This window comes from Blennius ocellaris, assembly GCF_963422515.1.
Source record: "Blennius ocellaris genome assembly, chromosome: 2".
Taxonomy (NCBI): Eukaryota; Metazoa; Chordata; class Actinopteri; order Blenniiformes; family Blenniidae; genus Blennius; species Blennius ocellaris.
The window spans coordinates 16,224,993-16,241,020 of NC_137651.1; the positions used below are offsets into that span (position 1 = coordinate 16,224,993).

Genomic DNA, 16,028 nt, shown 5'->3' on the forward strand with positions numbered 1-16,028 from the left:
ATATGACTGCACTTTTTTTTTTTTTTTATCATTAAAAGCAGTTTAATTCAGCAGATTTGACTTCCATTAACATCAAAATAAACAGTTGTTATCAGCACTTTCAAGCATTAAAGAAACAGGTCAAAGATTATTTACAATATTGATCACATTGTAATCATTTACTGGCCGTTGCCTCAGTTTGACTTTTTGTTTGCTTAACCATTCACTGGAGTACATCTACTGAGAACTGTTCTCTACATCATAAAAACATCATGTGACTCTCACGTAATGTACACATTAACTGTAGTTTTTATTTTGCATGCAGACTGTTGGGTTGTGGCGTCTGTCGGTTTTCAGTAACAGTTGAGCCAGCCATAGTTGAGCAGCACCCGCATCACTCTCCTGTACAGCAGGGAGTACTCACTCTGTCTCGGACCATCTGAGAAATATAGATATCCTGTAGAAGCAGAGATTTAGCTTATATTCCACCATGCAACACTATTTACACGTATTTTATAGACAATTGTGGTAAACCAACTTTATGTTCACAACATTCATATATGAAGTTAATGAAAAAAAAAAGTCATGGCTTGTCGTCTATGTGCCCATCACTTTTTCTTTGATCCAAACCATCCAACTATTTTGCTTTTATGGAGTGCTACATTTGGGAATTAGTCACAAGATTCTTTAGTTGTTTCCACTTTGACATTTAAAACTGAATTAAAAGAGAAACATTGACAGATGATAAATCAAAACAGTGATTCTAAGAAGCTGATTTAAGCAATGATTCTTTGTCGCTTTGTCACAGTGAGCTCAAAGTGGCCACAGCTACTTGACCTCGCTAATGTGCTTATATGAATTAGTGTTGAAACATAAACCAAGTAAAAAAAATCTAAACAAAAAAACAGTGGCTTTTCTCACCATAATTCTCAAAGGCTGCATCTACTTTGGAGCCAATACCAGGGAAGTCCTGACTGATGAATCTTGGGTACCCAATGTCCATTCGGTTACTTCTCTCATCATAGCTGTGGATAAAAAGTGAGAATGTCTGTTCATGTGTCTTGTACACATTTTGTATTGTTTTTTCCTTATTTTCTCTTCATAAAAGACCAGTGGACACAAAGCAGCACTCACCTCCAATACTTATTATTCACAAAAAAGAGGGTTTTTCCAGTAGATGTCACGTGGACGGCAGCATCCAACTTACTGACTGAGGAGGGGAGGCCAAGGCTGGTGATAGACTTTGGATAACCTGACATAACTGTCTTTCCATGAGCCCTGATGCCCCAGTATTGCTGTCCTGTAGAGAAAAAACCAGCACACCCTCATTTCTTATCCAGCTAGTGCTCAGCTGATAATTGTGAAAATGTTTCCGATGATGAGCCTTACCTTGAAAAAGATATGCCACATTTTTGTATGGGACTTCAAAGGCAGCATCCACGTAGCTGATTTGTGACCATTTGGTGTTCACTTTAATTAAACGGAGTCCTGCGAAGATTGTGCTCTTCCTCCAGTAATACCTTTTTTAAAGGGGTTTGCATTGAACTGTAGTATTTTGATTGAACACATACATTGGCTCATCATTGTGTATGGGAAAGGTACCCGGTTTTGAAGAAGTACAGGTCTCCCCTGATCGACGTGGCAGCGTCAAACACCAGGTTGCGGCTGCACTGATCATCTGTGGGATTCTTATTTGGATCCTCGGTTGGGTCCTCAGGTTCAGGCTCAGGCTCAGGTTCAGGTTCAGGACGAGGTTCGGGTTTTGGTGGTTTTGTTGGTACTGGTGTACGGCTGCCTGAAAAATATACCAATAAACAGAACAAAACCTTGACCTCATCAAACTTTAATATAGGGAAACCCATTTAAACGCACTTTAAAAAGCGTGGATTAATCGGTTAAATTTGTTTATAGGTTCTGTTTACCATAAAGGGCTTGAACGCCTCGTCTATCATCGTCTGGCAGTCGGTATCCATTTGTGTTCACATATTTGTAAGTGGGATACATCAATGCATTTCTGTCCCTGGAGTGATCCAGACCCAGAGCATGGCCAAACTCATGAGCGGCCACCAACAGCAGATTCACGCCTGAACACAACAATCATAGCAATCATAAACTGACATCAGTGCAACTTTTGCCTGTAATTAGTTCTTCAGTGAGATTAATTTAGAGACAATATGCATGGATTTTTTTTTCTTCAAATTGAGAGGACAACTTCAGTTTTGCTAAAGAAAGTTGCTTGTGGTGTTGAATATATACCTCTTTGGGTTGATGTCCATGTTTCATCATCATCAAAATGCGTGTCCCCTCCTTGATTGCGTCCAGGAGAGTTAGCATGAGCTAAGACTCCACCTCTGCCATCAAAAGGGTAAAAGTCTCCATGATCTTCAACACACAGAACATAATTTGTTAGACCTAACGTCTGAATATACAAATAAAAATATTCCTGTAAACCAGGATGCCACCTTAAAGTTCAAACACGTGACCCTACTCAAGATCTATTCTTTCAATTTGGCTCTGTGTTCAATCTAAACTCACATCCACCCTTGAAGAGGACCATGATGTCCGCAGTGCCGCTGTAGATCTGTTTGAAATCCAGCGGGATGATATCGCTGTAGAGCTTGAAAGCTTGCGAGATGGTTGCATCTACCTGACTTTGCGTCAGGTCTGGAGTGTACTGAGTGATCCTGTTCAAACCACACATGGTTATCACCACTGCCTTGTCAGGCCACATTATTTACATATCACAACATCATATGACTGAGGCGATATTGGCGTGTATTGATGATTACCTGTACGTAATTAGCCTTTTTTCCCATTTGGGTTTCCCAGGAAAGTGTCCATATCGGCTGATGTCTGACACGCCACACCTCGGTGCCATCATCACCTCAATGGTCTCATTATTCAACACACCGGTCACCTGGTTGCAGTGGCGTAGAGAGTAAGGACAATGTCACAATTTATTATTGAAAACTACAGACCTTATTCATGTGATTGATTCCCAGGATGCGACATTTGTCGAGGAGGTTTTTTTGTTTACAGGAAAGCTTCACAGTCATCACTGTACACTTTTAGTCATATTCATATAAAATAAGAATAAATGCTGTAAAAAAATATAATTTACTTTACCTCTAGACCAAAGAAGGCCTGCATGGACTGGAGATCTTGGCTGAATGAGCTGTTAGAGATGCGCCGCAATGTGGAGTTTGTCATGCCGACATCACCGTAGAACTGGAAGAGGTAGTCCTGGCGCAGACAGAGAAAAGACGATTCCATTCTTTTATATGACGATGACAATTCAATTCACAGTGTTTCATAGATCTCCCCAAGGGGCCGACAGCAGCTCCTCATGTTTATATTGATGTTTTATTACCTTGGCCAAGTCTTCTTCCTGAGGCAAGATTGTTGGAGCAATAGTAGGTGCTGCACAACACGCAGATAAACAACCCAGCAGCACTATCCAAAACTCAGCAAGACACATCTTGTTAAAGTGCTTTCTTCTGTCCATGCACTCTCTTTTTCAAGAGGAAGCCTCGACAGCCTGAGGTGTGTGTAGTCCCGATAAAAGCCGTATACGAAAACACTGTGTACTCGGGAGAATTCAGCTAAAATGTTCAGTGAAGCCCCACTGCTCATGGGGGGGGAGTCGCTCCTCTGATAACACAGTGGGAGGAGATGTGCTATCATTTATTGAACTTTACTGTTGAACCTGTTTGAAAGACCTTGTTTTTTTTCTTCTTTTTGAGACGCAAAGATGAATTTATTGCTTTCTTTGCACTTTTCACAATTTTAGTTGTATTTTTCAAAGATATTCACAGAGCACAGGGTCGCCATCTCAATCAAAGGTGACTCATTTACCTTTTTTAATTAAGCTTTCTGATGCAACACATGAAAACTGTGATTTAATCAAACTTCCCAAATTAAAACATGAATCAACACACCTTCCTCACATTGTCCATAGTCCATTCTGGTGAGTAAACATGACAAAAACTGAACTGTAGTGACTTCAGGATCTGAAGGCCACTGGCAGAGGCTGGAAGTAACCCCTTATTGCCTTTAGAGGGCGCCACTGCAACTGAAGCTGATTTTGAAAGATTTCATGAACATTTAACACACACACGCACACACACACACACACACACACACACACACACACACACACACCGCCACTTTGCATATAAAATGAAAAGGTGCAGGCCTCACTGATGACAAGGATGAATTAATTCCTTATGAGGGAACTGAACTGGCCATTTTCAATGAGAGCAACGTTTAAATTACATTTCAGAGGAATATAGTTTTCTATAAACTCAGTTTTCTCTGTAAAAGTGCCCTGAAATGACGTTGTTGTTGAAATGCATGTTGTTGTGCACGATATAGATACAGTTGTATTGAATTGAATTGAAATGAATAAAAACAACAAAAAAGCGTTAAAAAGGTCAAATTAAATAAAAAGTAGGAAACAGATTTTATCATTAAAGAATCATCATCTTTGACTATTGGGGTTTGCATGCACATGTGATACTCATGCACAAATACAATTTCAAAATAGTTAGAATCCCATAACTACAAAACAGAGTATAATTGTTTCCAAATCTCATAACCTTAGTTATATTTGATCCTTATGGATCAGAATGTGTCAGCATTTCTCTCTCATAACTCCTGCAACTATTTTCCAATTATTATTTATTTTTTCAAAGAGAAAAGTTTAACAAAATTGAAAGTACAGACAGATGTTGAAGGGATAATGGATGCTATTCATTAGCATGCATACACCTTTTTGATCTGCTGCCATCAGAAACTTCAAAAAGCTCACATTTTCATACATGTGACATGTTGTTTATGTCCTCAAATACAACATGTTATATGAGTTTTTCAAATCCTTACGTACAGTTTCTATCAGAGCATCCCAACTTGTTTGTAAATTGGGTTGCACTTGCATATTTAAGAAAAAGAAAATTCCTTTTCTGTATTAAATAAGCACAAACATTGCTTCTTTTATTAAGCCCACTTTAATAAAACACATACTATCTAGACATATTCAGAATTATGTGTAAACATCATGTAGAGGTAATTTTCCATAGTAACATATGTGATATGTAATATACAATTTCAGTACATAAAATATCTCAAATATAGAAAACAAGATATACATCACGATCGATTCTCACATTTTAAGGCCTCAGCATTGTCTACTCTTGCAGATATACAAAATATAAGCATACAAGTGCTATTGCATGCAGAAAACATCAGATGCATTATTTTCATACACATGTAAAAATATTGTTTTTAATTTAACACCAAATAAATGTCAACTATATTTTCTTTATTCTAATCATATGAAGTACACTTGCAAGTGTTAAGTCAACATCCCAGCCATTTGTTTCCTGAGATCACTTTCACCACCCGCTTCTGTTTGAAGTCATACTGGTAGGATTTGGCCCCACTGAGCAGGAAAATGCTCCCTGTCAAAATAAATCACACAACAACAGGTCATCAAATCTCAAACATCATTAACTATTACAAGTATCTGTGTGTTCATTGGAGTGTCAAATGTTCTTTTTTTAACATAGTTCATCTGCCTCTAAAAACATCCCTAAAACTGGGTCAAATGGTGATTTTGGTATAAAAGTGTGTTAAGAGTGATAAACTCCACCCATTTACCACCAAAACATTTTAAAAGCAAGAAATTACAAGTTCTATTTCACTTGTGCTTTATTTGTATCCTGCTGCCTGACTTAAAGTTCATTGACGGTCATAAACTGGGCTTCTCTTGTTTTTACCGTTTAACTTGAAGGCAGCGTCGACCCTCCTTGGGATTCCAAGCCAATCTTGCCCGATGACCCTGGGGAAGCCGGGGTCCATCCGTTTCTTCTGCTCATCGTACCTGAGGGTGGGTCCACACAAAGAAATGCCTGTTCGTAACATTTTTTTTGGTTTTGTTTTGTGGGTGTGTATGTTTTCAAAGAGCCCGTCAAAATAAAAAAAACAATTTTCTCTTGTAGAATAGATCATATAAACTTTCCCCTTGTATAGCCATTTGTGGAGCGACTTTTCTGAAATTGTTCAACTATGATACAAAGAAATTGAGTTTAAATATCAAGTATTTTTATGGTAATAAATATAGGTGGAAAACAAAGGTGATGTATCACGGTCAAGAACTTTTCTTTGGAAAGAAAGAAAAAACAGTACTCCACAAATGTATCATTTCAGGGAAGTAATTCTTTTTTTTATTATTTCAATAGTAAATAACTGAAAGTGCTTGTGCCAATTATATATATGTACAATGCCTTTAACATAAAAAAATAAAAAAAAAAGATTGTTTAATGGTTCTTTTTCTGAATATGACTTTTATTAAGATTATAATACACCTGACTATGCTGGATCGAGTTATTTAAGTCAATCTATCAATTTCTTGTTCAACCAAGTTATGAAATTGAATTCCCCTCCCCTACTCATGAGTACACACTGGCTACCCTTTAACAGTCATTATGATTTCAGTAAAGACATATTCATTCTCTTTCGAGGAAATGATGTACTTTGTAAAATATGTTCTGTTTATGTTGATACTATAGTGTCTGAGAACAATAGATGGTAATTAGGAAGATCACCAGGAGACACATTTACTGCCTAAGTACTACCAATTTATGCAAATAAAGGAATTTATTTGTCTCATTCTTCTTCCATACATGTTTGTTTTCAGCTAAATTTGTTGAACTTTCTTTAACCCTGGTGAACATATTGAGGAATACAATCATTTCTAAACAGTCATTCTGTAGAATTACCTGTAATAAAAGTCTCCTATGAAGAACATCGTTTTGCCGTATTCACTGACGTATACAGCAGCGTCGACCTGCCGGACACTGGAGGGGAGGCCATACTCGTGGATGGAGCCACCACGAGTTTTCGCCTTAAGCTGTTGAACCACCCAGTACTTACGACCTGTAAAAACACAGCCGTGTCACTACATTTTGGGATGCTGTGAAGAAAAACAAAACAAAAAAAAAACAAACCCAGCAGCCTACCACAAGTGCTGCCAAACTGAATGAGCCTCTTGCATGAACGCTTAAAGTTACACAAGGCTGTAATTTGGTAGCAACATTATGTTCTCCCACTGGAAATACAGCCTTGTCATGCTGACATGGCCTAATCGGTGCTTTTGCAAGACTGCCCATTACTCTACCGGTGAATATGTACGCCACGCCTTTGGCTGGTATGTCATATGCAGCATCCACGTGACCACGGATGCTTGGAAAGTATGTGCTGATCAGCCCATCCCTCAGGCGATTCCAATACGTTGACTTTGTTGTTCTCATCCACATGCGTCTGCATTGAAACAAGAATCAGTCGTATATCCAACATTGCTGAGATGAGTTGCTCTCGTGATGTAAAGCAAATCATACTTGTTTTGAAAGAAAACAATCTCCTTTCCAATTATTGCTGCTGCATCAAAGGAAAAGTTGGGGCTGCATTTTTCTGAGGATGGCTTGGTTTCCTCTTGTTTGATGGGCTTGCCTGAGAAAAGCAAGTGGAGAATTTATGGCACATGTTTACGTATTTTGTGTTGTTGTTATTTTGAGTGTATTGTCTCATCTTTTACTCACCGTATAGTGTTTGGATCCCCTGCTCATCGTCTGCTGAAAGAGAGTACTGTGTGCTGCTGTGATGCCTGTAGGTGGGGTACATGATGGCTGAGGGGTCGTGAGAATGAGTCAAGCCCAGTGAGTGTCCGAGCTCGTGAGCTGCAACCGCAAACAGGCTGTAACCTGAAATACAACAACCGATTGTGTCAGTGCATTTATTGAACTGAAGCAAATATAGTGAAAACCCACGCCTCTCAGCTGCCTTTTGCTCTGTTCTCCATTTCCTCCTGTGGCCACAGCTTGATGAGTGGTTCAGGGTCAGTTGGAGGATTTTATGTGTTAAAGTATCTTAACTGATATATTTGTTTCTTTGGCGGCCAATATGTCAAAGCCAAGATCTGTTGTGAAGCTCAACTACTAAGAGACCAGCAAAGAGACTTTACATTCCCTTTGGGAGAGGCTGGTTGTTCAAAATGCTCGGGGAATAATTTACCAACGGGACCACATCGTTTCCTCTGTGCTTATTTTGCCCTCAAGCTACCATTTCCTCTTGGCAGCACCAACAAAGACAAAAAAAAAAAAAGTCCTTCATTCCATCATGCCGCCAGCCTGCTGAATCTCCAGAGCTAAGCAGGGGACAGATGAGGTACCTTGTCCCTGCATGGTCTTGCAATTTGATTATTTCTGAACACACATGGAGCATGTTATTATCGATGTTATCCTTTTTGATTGATTTTTCTTCAGCTCAGATTGTTAAAATAGTGAAATTGGCCAATGCTACACATATGATAAGACTAAAATATTTTGATGGATTACCCATGATGTGATGCAATATGCACAATATATATGGCACAATATGTATGGCACAATTTGTACGATTGTCACAATGAAATATAACATGAGCTCAACACGTTTCATAGAAAATGTGATTTCAATTAAACAAAATATTACACCATTTTCCAACATGTCAGTTTCAAAAATCTTGGCTGTGGGACATTTTGTTCTGAATATTGCGAACATGATTATATGACAAACCTTGCTTTCCTACTGTCCAAGTTTCATCATCATCAAAGTGCACGTCTCCACCAATCCCGTCTCCCGGCTGAAAGGCATGAGCCAACACCCCCCGGGGTCCATCGAAAGGAAAGAAATCACCATGCACTGCAGCAGAATAACATCAAATCAAGAGCTACCTCAGTCTCTGATTCCTTATCAATCAGAATGGGAAAGAAAATGTGTTTTCAGACTTACTTCCACGGGCAAAGGTGAAGACGATATCAGCCGGGGCCTGGTTGACCCTGGTGAACGTCAGCGGAGTTGCGTCACTCCACATTTTCAGGGCCGAACGAAATGACTTCTCCACATCCTCTTTCTTCATGTCAGGAGTAGATCTGGAAATCCTGCATGCAAGTTCAACAAGTTTTACATCACCTGCTGCACATTTACCCTGTGTTGGCTGAAAAAAAACCCCAAACAAAACAACATGGCAGAAGAATCCCTGTACATAAATGGGTGTTGCAAAGCTTGAGCTCACGTGTACGTGATGGAGTTCTTCTTCCATTTAGGCCTGCTGGGGTAAAAGCTGAAGTTGTCCACATCGGGAACACCGCAGCGTGGTTTCTTCATTACATCCAGAGTGTGAGAATCCAAATTTCCGGTTTCTTTAAGACCAAAGAAGCTTTGCATTTCTCTGATCTTGTCCTCCATGGCTGAAGCAGACCTGATCTGTCTTGTTGGAGCTCTTTGGTTTCTCCCTTTGACCTTCAAACTGTAGAACCTCCTCAGATAATCCTGTGGAGAAAGGGAGTTCAGGTCTGGATGCTCTGGGAAAGATGGTCAAGATGTGTCTGAAATAAAAATCTATGTTGCCTTCTCAAGCACAGTAAAAGCACTACAGTGACGTAGTGGTATATAGTTAATAAATGATTGAATCTGGTGAGTTTTTCATGCAATTATAATATAACATAATAAAGAGTTGCTTGATTGTTTTTCTCTTGAGCACCAAACATTTTCTTTTGCAATGATATTGAATAGTCATACAGTTTGTTTTGCAAAGCAACACTGTGTCCCAGCTTATTGACGTGAATCAGCCGCAAGTCAGCAAGTCAGCAAGTCAGCAAAAAAACGATTGATTATATTCTCCCTTTCTTTTTCTTATTTTTTTATCCACCACAATCTCAAATTTGTCTCAAAGTCCATTTCTACTGGTTAATTCTGAATTTTCAGTTGCTTGTAGTGGATAATCATGAGATTCTCAGTCACAATCCAGCATTAAAAAAATTAAATAAACATGTGATGATCATGCTGAGATTGCAACAATGATGCTACTTATAATACACAGTTTGTCACAAAACCTTAACCTTGAAGCTCCCCCCTCAAAGAGGTCGAATAAAAAACATTACCGCTGTTTGTTTTAAAGATTGGGCACCGCATGATAAAAGTGCTAAGACAATATGTAATCTGTATAAATGCCAACATGGATTAAATATTTGATTCCAGATGACATGGTTCTTACATAAACTCAAACCAGCCCACAAACCTCAGCGAGCTCCACATCCTCGGGCCGAGGCTGCTGCTCCTCAGCGATGGGTAGACTCCACGAGACTAACATCAGAGAGCCCAAAACCGGCATCCACAACAACTCCATGTTTTAAATGCACATTTGCAGCGGGCTTCACATTGTTTATATGGGAGTATTCTTGAACTTGTTAGGAAATCACATGACCTTAAAGTGTTCAATCCTGGTAGTTACTGCCGGGTCTCGAGGCCCCCCTTTTGAGGAGGTTTTGTGGTTAAAACCTCTCAATCAAACATCTGCAAATGTCTGGGCTTTCTGTCTGTAATGGAGAGAGACGTCTGTGTGCAAAGCGTTTCATGGTATACAAGCCAGGGATGCTTTTTTAGTCTTCTTAGCAAGTCAAGACTTGTAATGCAAACCTTATTTGCTCTCTGCATCATGATGCATTGCATACATCTCACACTTCATGCAAAAGGAGTGACACACACAACAACAACAACACAGTAAACCAACAGAAAACTTTTTTTTTAAATTCTTTATTATGATAAAAGATGACATCTGATAAATAAAACTACACTCAAAACTGATGTGTACAGTGTTTTTCTCTTTTCTTTTGATTAATTTAGTCAAGATTTCCAGGTGATTTCCTCATTACATGGATTTCATACAGTATTTGAACAGCCGAGCCAGGAATTTGCTTTCTCAACTCCAACAACATGTTTTTGGGTGTTGTCGTATTTGTAGACCTGTGGTCCCACAAAGAAGTAGATGAAACCTTGGATTGAAAAGAAAAGATTAATCTTCTCAAGTAGCAAACAAAATAATTTACATATTTCACTTTTAGGATATTGTGTTGCCTACAGTTTTATTTTGTTGATGATGATTGCAATGAAGAGTATAATTCTGAACTCAAATATCTACTTTTGCGGGCGGCTGAAATTACAGTTTATCAACTGGAGGAATTTAGGAGGTAAATTATACCGTTTGAATCACGGAGGGAAACCACATGTTCTGTACCTTAACATGATGTTGGATGCAGGTCAACATTCCCTTGCTAATAATCACAATGTTTCTTCCATTCACCCCTCAAGCAACAGACAGAATTTGATTATTACTGTCATTGAGTTCAAATACTGTACATATTTATATACATTAACTTATGAGAACTATGATTAGTATCAGCTGGCTATTGAACAACTGTAAAACTGGTTATATGTGCTCACCCTCCTTGTGAATAGCTGCGTTGATTGTAGTGTTGATTCCAGGAAAGTCCTCACTGATGTACTTTGGGTACCCAAAATCCATAACTTTTCGGTTTTCGTTGTAACTGGAAAAGATGCAAACAGTTCTTGTCAGAGGTTGTGAGTCACAATTACCAGCTCCTCATTGAAAGCTTGGACCAGACTTTATTATCTCGTCATCAAACCTCAAAGGTCCAGTTGAGCCCTTTGCTCTCCCGGGTGAGGTCCAAATGACAGAGGGAATCCTTTAGTCAGACGTGAGTCAACTTTTATGATCTGGCTGGGCTTTTTTCTACATTTAATGTGGAAGATTTTTTTCTAAATATTTTTTTTAACCAGCTCTTGGATAAAATGAGCAGAGAAACAGTATAATTGGATCTGATTCATTCTGCAGTGCTCACATACAGTACACACATTTATGAAAACAGCTTTTGCCAGGGGCAAAGTTGTACAATGCTGAAGTACAGAGAGGGAATAAACCGTTCGCTCCAGTATCTTCAAATCATCAAAAGCAGTGAAGCAAAGTGTTCCGATGTGTGAACATGTATACAAATCAGAGCATTCACAGTTTGATACCACTTTGACGCTGAGCATGTGCTATTTAATTAAAGTCTCACCTCCAGTAAATGTCATGCATAAAGAAGAGGGTGCGTCCTGTTTTTACGATGTGCACCGCTGCATCAACATCTTGAACCCAGGCAGGAAATCCAAAGTGTGTGAGAGCTCTGGGCTTTCCCTTTACTAGAGAGCCTTTCACTGTCCAGAACATAGATTCTGTGAAAGAGAAAAACACAGCATGATAAAAATTGATAATTTACTGATTAACTAACACAAAAAGTGTATAAAATGTATAGTGTTATGTGTTGTGTTGCAGGGCATGAATTGATTTTGTGACTTGAATTTATGTTTAAGATTTCTGGATGATTATTGGATTAATCCTGCAAAACATTTGCCATCATGTGTATTCATAAAGAAACAAAAATATCACCAACATGCATGTTGAATTAAGAGCCATTGCAGCACTGTGTCATTACCGTGAATGAGGTAAGCAGTGGATCTGCGAGGTATCCAGAAGGCAGCATCGATACCAGTTTCAATCTTGGGCATGAAGTTGGAGATGGGTCCCTCTTTGATGTCGTACTGCTCTTTATGTTTGATCCAGAGGTATCTTATGAAGAAAAGAGGAACAGCATCGATGTCTGCTATGCGCTGCTGGATTGCATCAAAATGATCGGAGAATATAAAGTTTTAGTAAACACATTTCGTCAACATACCGTTCTCTGAAAAAGAAGGTGGAATCCCCAACAGTAGTCAGAGCATCAAACATCATGTCTGGAGCACATTTGTCCTGCATGAGTCGAGGGAATAAGGATCCTGGCATCCAGGGCGTGAGCTGAACTCGGACAGGGTCTACGAACCAACAGTACATGGTCACAAATCTGATTCAAGACAAGAGCAAAACTCAAGTATTTTGCTGGTTGATTGTTGAGATATTTACTGTAAAGTGCATTAATGTTGACTATATCTTCTCTGGACAAAAGGTGGGCTGGTCGACTCTTTCTGTAGTTTGGAAACATCAATGATTCCGGGTTTTTAGAGTGCTTAAGGCCCAACGCGTGGCCAAACTCATGAGCTGCTACCAGACGCAGATTAAAACCTGCATTCGCACAACGAAGAAAGCAATCAGATAAAATGTTGTTGCCTTTGTGGGATGACTAGGCAGTGTTCTGCTCCGGTTTTGTTGGGTTAAGCACCTGTATCTCCTGCTGTCCAGCGCTCATCGTCGTCAAAATGCGTGTCTCCTCCGACGCCCAACCCTGGACCGAAAGCGTGCGCCAGCGTGCCTCGTGGTCCATCGAAGGGATACAAATCACCATGAGCTGCATAACATGATTTGTGTGAAACATGAGACAGAAACCAAAATGAAATCACATGCTATTCCTCATCCCCGCTGAACGAGCGCAGCAGAGAGTGATGACACTGCTTTGTTTGACGTTTGATTCACAGCCGAAGTTATGGCCTATAATCTCTCACATTTGGAAGATTCGCTGATTTATCTGCTGACAATTTATTTCTTGTCTGTTCTCTTCTGTCGCTTTACAGAAGAAAAATTCAAGTCAAACCCACCAAAGGTCACAAACTCCACCATGATGTCAGCGTTGCGGCTGTGTGACCTGACAAACGTCAGACCGCTGGCTCTGGCCCACACGCTGAAGGCTGAGTCAATCAAGGAGTCCACAGTGCTGCGAGGCAAATCCCTGGTGTACCTGCCAATGCTGCAAGAAATACAAGTGGACGATAAACAATAGCGTTTGGACTAAATGTATGGCCAATAAAAAGCACTGACACCATAATCTCATGTAAAAATAGCAGCAAACCCCAAAGTGCAAAGCTGAGAAAAACAAAACCACATGTGATTATACAGTTGTTTGAATATCCACTGTTACATTTTAAAACAATGGTTGCAGCCGCCTTCCTCAGTTTGTCCTTAATTATACTTTTGTTGTACAGGAATGCCTCAAAGAGAGTCTGTACAGAGAGTCTTTACAGGACAAGAATATTTCAGACAATGTTACGTAAGTTCAAGCATGTCTGGTCAACATGGCTCTCTGGCCAGCCCAGAATAGCTGTAACAGGCAGGATTCCCAAACCCAGAAGTCTGTTGGCCATCATGATTCGTTGTGCTCGCTACTCCCTATTTTTATTGCCTGCATGCTCGACATGTTCAGGCATAGTATTGGTTGGGTTTACATTTTAGCTGGGCTGTTTTATTGTTTTTTTGAGTTCACTCCAGGTCCAAGAAAGAACACAGTGACAGCAGCGGAATCATCAAGCAAGCTTTAAGGCCAGAGACGATACCTGTATGTAATGACATTCCTTTTCCATCGTGTCCCCTGGACGTGACTGTACTCCTCCACATCGGGAACGCCGCACCGCGGGCTCCTCATCACTTCCAGTGTGTCTGAATCCAATACACCTGTTGCATTAAGACCAAAGAAAATCTGCATGTCTTTCACCTTGGAGGTGAAGGAGGGCCCACTCCTCTTCATGCGCCCCAAAGGATCATGTTCCAGGTTGTAATACAGCTGAAGATAGTTCTGTGAGCAGATGTAGTAGCCATGTCAGATAAAGCTTTAAGACTAAAAAAAACAAAAAATTCTTCTAACAATGTTTTCCTCAAGTGGCCTTCTGCCCTGCATGTTTCAGGTGTCATCTTCATTGCACCTCATTCCCTCCTATCTGGTGTACTGGAATAAACAAGCAGGGCAAGGGACAAAACCGAGGAAGCATTGCTCAATAATTACAATAAATACAGTGCTTTCTTTCACTATAGCAGCATGTTTTACAAGCTATGCATTGCAATAAAACCTTTGCAGTTTCATTTGATTATATAATGTATACACAGCTATAACTTCTACACAAATTACTTCATTTGCATTGCTTTTAATGACCAAATTTACAGCATTATCTATCTTTTTCACACACCTGCAACATATTACAATAACATTTACTGCAACATAATTCTATTCAGAATAACGCATTTAATGAGGACTTAGCAGGCAACTTACTTGAAAAGAAAGACACATGCATATTTATGAAAAAAGAAAAACTTGCAACGAGCACAATGAAAGCATCAGACAGCAATACAGTTAACAACAAAACATTACCTCAGCGCGCATGCAGGCAACCATGGATCCTTGCAAGGTTGCAGAAGCATATTCAAACTGCCCTGGGTTTGCATTGTACGAGAAATGAAGTCACACACAGTCCACTCTCAAGCTTTTGTAACACACTTCATGCAATTATGCACTTACTGTGGCCAGCTTCAAGTCAACCTGTGGTTCTGGTGAAGAGGTGCTCTCTTCCTGCGGCATGGATGTGGGTGCTGGAGAACATGGACCAGGCAGAAGCAGGACCAGGACCAGGACACAGCAAGAGAACAACATGACGTGCATTTCAGACACCCCATACATGGACGGTAGTTCACCTAGGAGCCTAGTTTCAACACATAGAGATGGTAGTTCTGGTTAATGAGAAAGCCTTTTAAATGGTTATTGTGACTCATTCCGCCTGCAAATCCTAGAGAAGCCGCTGACAGTCATATGGAATTAGGGAGTGGTTTACAGGGAGCCAGGGACAGCAAAAAAAACAGAAAAGAAATGAAATTTGAACAGTTTTGGCAATGTGCCATTTTCACCGGTGACGCGTCACAAGGACACCATATTCTTTGTATCTGATCAAATTTGTTGTTAACTTTTTGTTATCCCAGAGGAAAAGAGAAAATTCTAAAGCATGTTGAGATATTGGACATACATTTTATTTACCTTTATTATTATTATTATTATTATTATTATTATTATTATTATTATTATTATTATTATTATTATTATTATTATTATTATTTAATCATATTATTTTTCCTTCTCAACACACAACTGAGTTAATACATGTTTCTAATTTTTAAACCTTGATTTAATAAAGTACATATATACAGCCACAATCAGGCTGTATATATGCAAGATTTTAGGTTTCAACTCATGGATTCATAAATAATCTTGGCTAAAGAGCTGGAACTATGGATAAGTATTAAACCTTATCTAAATGGTCATTACTATCACAACAAATGTGGTTGACGAACTAAGGGGTTCTGATATCGAACAAATATTTTGTAACGGATTTTCAAAAACTCAGTCAGGACTGATGCAACATCAG

General features: G+C 39.4%; 2 protein-coding genes across 2 annotated transcripts; both read right to left on the bottom strand.

The window, feature by feature from the left end:
• Positions 1–332: 332 nt before the first annotated feature.
• On the bottom strand, positions 333–10,203 carry LOC308140474 (uncharacterized protein; the record flags this gene model as incomplete). The annotated part of the gene is made up of 20 exons (XM_080510289.1): positions 333–436; positions 901–1,004; positions 1,114–1,279; positions 1,369–1,499; positions 1,582–1,774; positions 1,902–2,063; positions 2,236–2,361; positions 2,515–2,663; positions 2,769–2,896; positions 3,106–3,222; positions 5,371–5,438; positions 5,757–5,860; positions 6,759–6,915; positions 7,157–7,299; positions 7,377–7,488; positions 7,578–7,739; positions 8,592–8,717; positions 8,808–8,956; positions 9,091–9,347; positions 10,096–10,203. 20 exons carry the CDS (start codon positions 10,201–10,203, stop codon positions 333–335), a joined length of 2,766 nt encoding a protein of 921 aa, XP_080366415.1.
• Positions 10,204–10,736: 533 nt separating this feature from the next.
• On the bottom strand, positions 10,737–15,271 carry mmp20b (matrix metallopeptidase 20b (enamelysin); the record flags this gene model as incomplete). Its single annotated transcript, XM_080510300.1, has 10 exons — positions 10,737–10,849; positions 11,298–11,401; positions 11,933–12,089; positions 12,350–12,483; positions 12,590–12,725; positions 12,814–12,972; positions 13,070–13,195; positions 13,443–13,591; positions 14,175–14,413; positions 15,131–15,271. The coding sequence occupies 10 exons, from the start codon at positions 15,269–15,271 to the stop codon at positions 10,737–10,739; spliced, it is 1,458 nt and encodes a 485-aa protein (XP_080366426.1).
• Positions 15,272–16,028: the final 757 nt, after the last annotated feature.